The 4596-nt window shown below is 33.4% G+C and overlaps 1 protein-coding gene across 1 annotated transcript in view; it reads left to right on the forward strand.

Annotated features, from left to right (window-relative positions):
* STAM (signal transducing adaptor molecule (SH3 domain and ITAM motif) 1) overlaps positions 1 to 4596 on the forward strand; it is a 50510-nt gene that overhangs the window by 9728 nt on the left and 36186 nt on the right. The window contains exon 2 of the mRNA XM_004691279.2: positions 2438 to 2522. Coding sequence (XP_004691336.1) covers positions 2438 to 2522 — 85 coding nt within the window. The remainder of the gene's footprint in view (positions 1 to 2437; positions 2523 to 4596) is intronic.

Consider the following 4596-nt stretch of genomic DNA (forward strand, 5'->3'; position numbering starts at 1 on the left):
TTTACATTTGTTATGGTATGTTTTATGGCCCAGAATGTGCTCTGCTTTGGTGACTACAAAGTGAGGTTGAGAAGAATGTGTTTCCTGTTGTTGAATGAAGCAGTCTACAGTTCTTAATTATATACAATTGATTGATGGTATTATTTAGTTCAGCTATGTGTTCTTAGACTTGTGGGGAAATATTTGTTCTGTTTCTTTTTCTCTCGTCTTCTGGTATTCGGATTATGACTAAGTTATAGCAGTTATGCTATAGGTCAGTGTTATGTACAGTTATGTAGGTTAGTTATGTACAGTTGTTGGGTAATCTGTTCCAGTTCACTCTTTCTTTTCCCCCAGTCTCTCTTCTTTTTGCTTTTAAGTTTCAGAAGTTTCTGTTGCTATATTTTCAGCTTAGAAATTTTTTTCTAAGTGATAATCAGTCCATTAAGGATTCCTTTAAAGACTTTCTTCATTGCTACTAATATTTTTTTACCTCTAGCATTTATTTTTGATTTCTTTTTAGAATTCTTATATTTTTCCTTACTTTACCCATCTGTGCATAGAGCTTTTTGTTTATTAATCATAGGTCTAAAAATTACTGTAGGGCCTCGCTGATGGTGCAAGGATTAAAGTCAGCGCTGTCAGCTATCACTTGCCACTGCAGCATGAGTTTGATCCCCAGCTTTGGAGCTGACACACAGGGCACAGCAGACCTCTCCTGCCTTCAGACACGGCTCCCCTTAGCAGTGTATTTCAGTTCTACTCCCCACTTTGCTTGTTCTGCTTCTCACTTTTTTTTTGGTGAATCCTCTCTCCTCCCACACAACTTTGGCCTGCACCCCCAGTTCTTGTATGCATAAATACATACATTTTTTTTTAAAAAAATTGCTGTTCTGATAATTTCAACAACCCTGACAACTGCCTTGTGTGATGCTGCCTTGAGTTGATGCTGATGTTTGCTCTGTCTCTTCATTTTTTGCCTTATAGTGTACCACCTTTTATAGTTGGTTATATACTTGTAAAATGATTTCATATGAGAGTAGGCCTTGTTCAGATGAGAGTGATCTGGTATATTTCAAAATGTTTATGTTCCCCTATACTTGGAAAAATGAGGAAAATTTGTGCTACTACTCAAGGTCTGAACCTGGGAGAGCTCATGGGACTAAAACTCACATAAATGTGGAAAGTCCTAAATGCCTAAGTCCCTCTTGTGTTTTAGCTCAACTAAGTGTATGCTTTTTACCTCCAGCAATCTGTCATCATGTTAAATTTTCATATCTAGTACTGGCTTCTGGTAGTATTTTTGCTCATGAGTTTCTGTTCTGTTAAATTGTGACTCCCTTTACTCACCTCTGTGTGTGTGTGTGTGTGTGTGTGTGTGTGTGTGTGTGTGTGTGTGTGTATACATGTACATATGTATCTGATTTGGAAAGGGTAGACATTTCTGAGGGATTTAAGAATTGATTTTTTTTTTTTACTTTGTTCAGACAAGAGATGACTCCCAATTTTTTTAGCCAAACTAGAAATGATGAGTAATTCCTTAGTTTTGGTACCTGTATTTCAACTATGGCTGGAGTCTTTTCTGTTTACAAAAGTTTTACTTTACCTTGAGAAAGAAACCTGTACTCATTTGCTTAGGTGAGGGGAGGTACTTATAGAGACCTGGAGTAAGGACTCCAAAAAAGTAGATTTAAATTATTCTTCCTCCTAATGTCTGCTTTCTTATTCATCAGTTCCAGACCTTCCTTCTGCTACGAATTCTGGAGTTTCCTGAAAATTCATTGGTGAAAATTGGATGTTTCTAAAGTGTTTTGTTTTTTAAACTGCTAGTATATGATTCATTTTGGGTGTTCTAAGTAGTTACCATATATCTGTGTTGTTACATAACTTTTGAGAGACTGTTGTTTTACCACTTTTCTATTTTCTTTATGTTTGTCTTTAAAGTTCTTTTATTGTAATTAACAGGAATCTAAATTAGATGATTAGGTCTGTCTACTGGCTTTCTTTTTATGTTTTTAATTTGTCAAGATATTATTTAAGGGAAAATACTCAGTTACAGCTTGATTTTCTTTTGTTCAGTTTTTCCTTCCTTCCCAAACCAAAATTAATAAAACTAGATGATTAATTACCTGACACATCTTGATAGAAAATTATTCTTAGTCATATCATTTCACTGGTAAAAAAAGTATTATTTGATAATGAAAATATTTTTTATTTTAGAAAAGACAAGAAAATCTCTGGTTTAGAAAGGGATTAACATGAAGTGTTAATGATAAAAAATTGTAGTAGGTAATAAGAGTGCTGTGCTTCCCTTTCAAAGAGAAACTTGAACGTCTCATTAATTAAACTGCTGATTTGTTATTGATACTTAACTATACTACAGCTTAGTAATTTGCATGTGATATTTACCTGTAAAAATTAAAAAATGTTTCTTCCAATTTCTTTTTCTGCCATATAGAGAAAGCAACCAGTGAGATGAACACTGCTGAGGACTGGGGTCTTATTTTGGATATTTGTGATAAAGTTGGTCAGTCTCGCACTGGGTAAGTATTGTAAAGTTTCAGATTATTTTTATTCTTTTTATTGGCATGAATAAAAGATGGAGTAAAATACATTACAGTTATAGTTTTGCTTAGAAAGAGAAAGTTTTTGTTAAAAAAAAATCTTCCCATTTAAATTTAGTTCCTTATAACAGTAGTGTAACATCATGTCCTAGTGGTAAAAATGTCAAAATTTCAATTATTTATTCATCTCCTTAGTGGCTTTCTGAAATATAACTTTTTCTTCTGATTTTTTTTCACACTGTTTTAAAGCTGTCAGATATTTCTCAGTTACCATTCTTGTGATGGTTATTTCTGACATTTTCATCACATCTGCAATGTTCTACCCGACTGATCAGGGACTTGAAAATGAGATTAGGGAAATAGAATCTTAATTTTTAGTGTTTTTACTTTTATGAAATACTAATACTTGTGCTAATGACATTGGCTTTGGTAGCCTCATTTGCCCCTTTGTGCCATAAAATATTGTCTTATTTTTTATTTTCATGGGAAAAAGTAGATAGCATTGCCACTGTCCTTGCTATTTGGTAGTAACATTTACTCTCTGACAGCAATGGCTTTGGCTTGTCTTCCTACCCTTCTACATACTGGTAGTTTCTTAATCTTTCTGTATTTATACCATATCTACAGAGTGGTCTCATTCTAGAAACCTGAACTCATTTCTCTTTTTGCATTAAACCTATTATCTCACCTTTGCTGTTTTCATTAATGACACAATTGTCTTTTATTTGTACTTAACAAAAACTTCAGTGTCACCTCTACTTTTACCTTATTACTAATGTTTCCAGTCTTCTTACAATATTTCTTAGAATGTTGTTCACCTAAAATTTCCTTAATTAAATTCGTGACCATAGGCTATTTGTTTTCAGGCTTTACTACCCTTTCACTTTAACCCTCTTGACTCCAGTTGTGCTTTCCTGTCTGATTTCCTAAATTGTGGGCTTCTCCATTCCCTTTATCTTCTGTACATTTTAGTGGTCTAAGTTTTGCTATTTATGATCCTGTTTATTTCTAAATTTAATTGAAATTTCATTAGCTACTATGTGCTACATACCTGTTCCCTTTTCTGTTTCATTGACCCTTCTTTACTTGAGACATTCATTACCTTTTCTCAACAATTGAACTAACCTAGCATTTCTTTCTTTTTCCATTTCTTGTCTAATTCTTATGTTCAGTTGCCATCTAACAACTGTTACCATGTTATCTATGTACTGGGATTAGTCTGACTTAGGTTTCTGAGTCATTTTCCTTTACCTCTCTTGTATATGTCACTCTTTTTGACTCAAATACTAGAGTCACTAGTGCTATTCTACCAAAATACCAATACTTTTGGCTATTCTTTTCTTTCATTGTGGTTATTTTCTTTTCCCATTCCCTAGTTCTGAGTCTCATATCCATAAGATCCAATATATAATGGATATAATTTCTCCCACAAAACCTTTATTTTTTTCCCTTTACTGAACATGATGGTCCTCTCAGTTCTCAAAGCTCTCTCAAAACCGTTCTTGTTTGTACTTTTTCTTGTAGGATAGTAATTTCTATCTAGTAATCTTAGATTTATAGCTGTAAGGGTTTGTGAATATTTGCTAAACTGAAGAAAGGAGCAAATAGTTTAGTAGTTGAGAGCATGAATTCTGTAGCAAAAATACCTGCGTTCAAATCCTATTTCTAACCTCTGAGTTATGTCACATTTGGTAATTTACCATTCCAGTTTGCTACATACGAAGAAAAATAATGTCTTAGGGAATTTGGTGTAAGTATGAGATCAGTAAGTCTTTCTGTGTATATGTGTGTGTGTATAAATAGTTATAGTACTTACATTGTACCTGGCACATGATTAATGGGTGCAACTCTGCCTCTTTTGGATTAAAGTCATATTTTATGGTAGTTTGGGTGAGGATTGGGTATAGACCTAGCTCTGTCCTGTATATTTTAGAGATAAAACTTTTATCTAACATTCCAGTTACAGAGTTCTTTCTCCATTAACAATATTTTTTTTACTACATTGCTGTAAAGACAAATACATTTTCTTTCCCATATAAGCTTATTTTTTTTT

Source organism: Condylura cristata, unplaced genomic scaffold (assembly GCF_000260355.1).
Source record: "Condylura cristata isolate star-nosed mole 26May11 unplaced genomic scaffold, ConCri1.0 scaffold00030, whole genome shotgun sequence".
Taxonomy (NCBI): domain Eukaryota; kingdom Metazoa; phylum Chordata; class Mammalia; order Eulipotyphla; family Talpidae; genus Condylura; species Condylura cristata.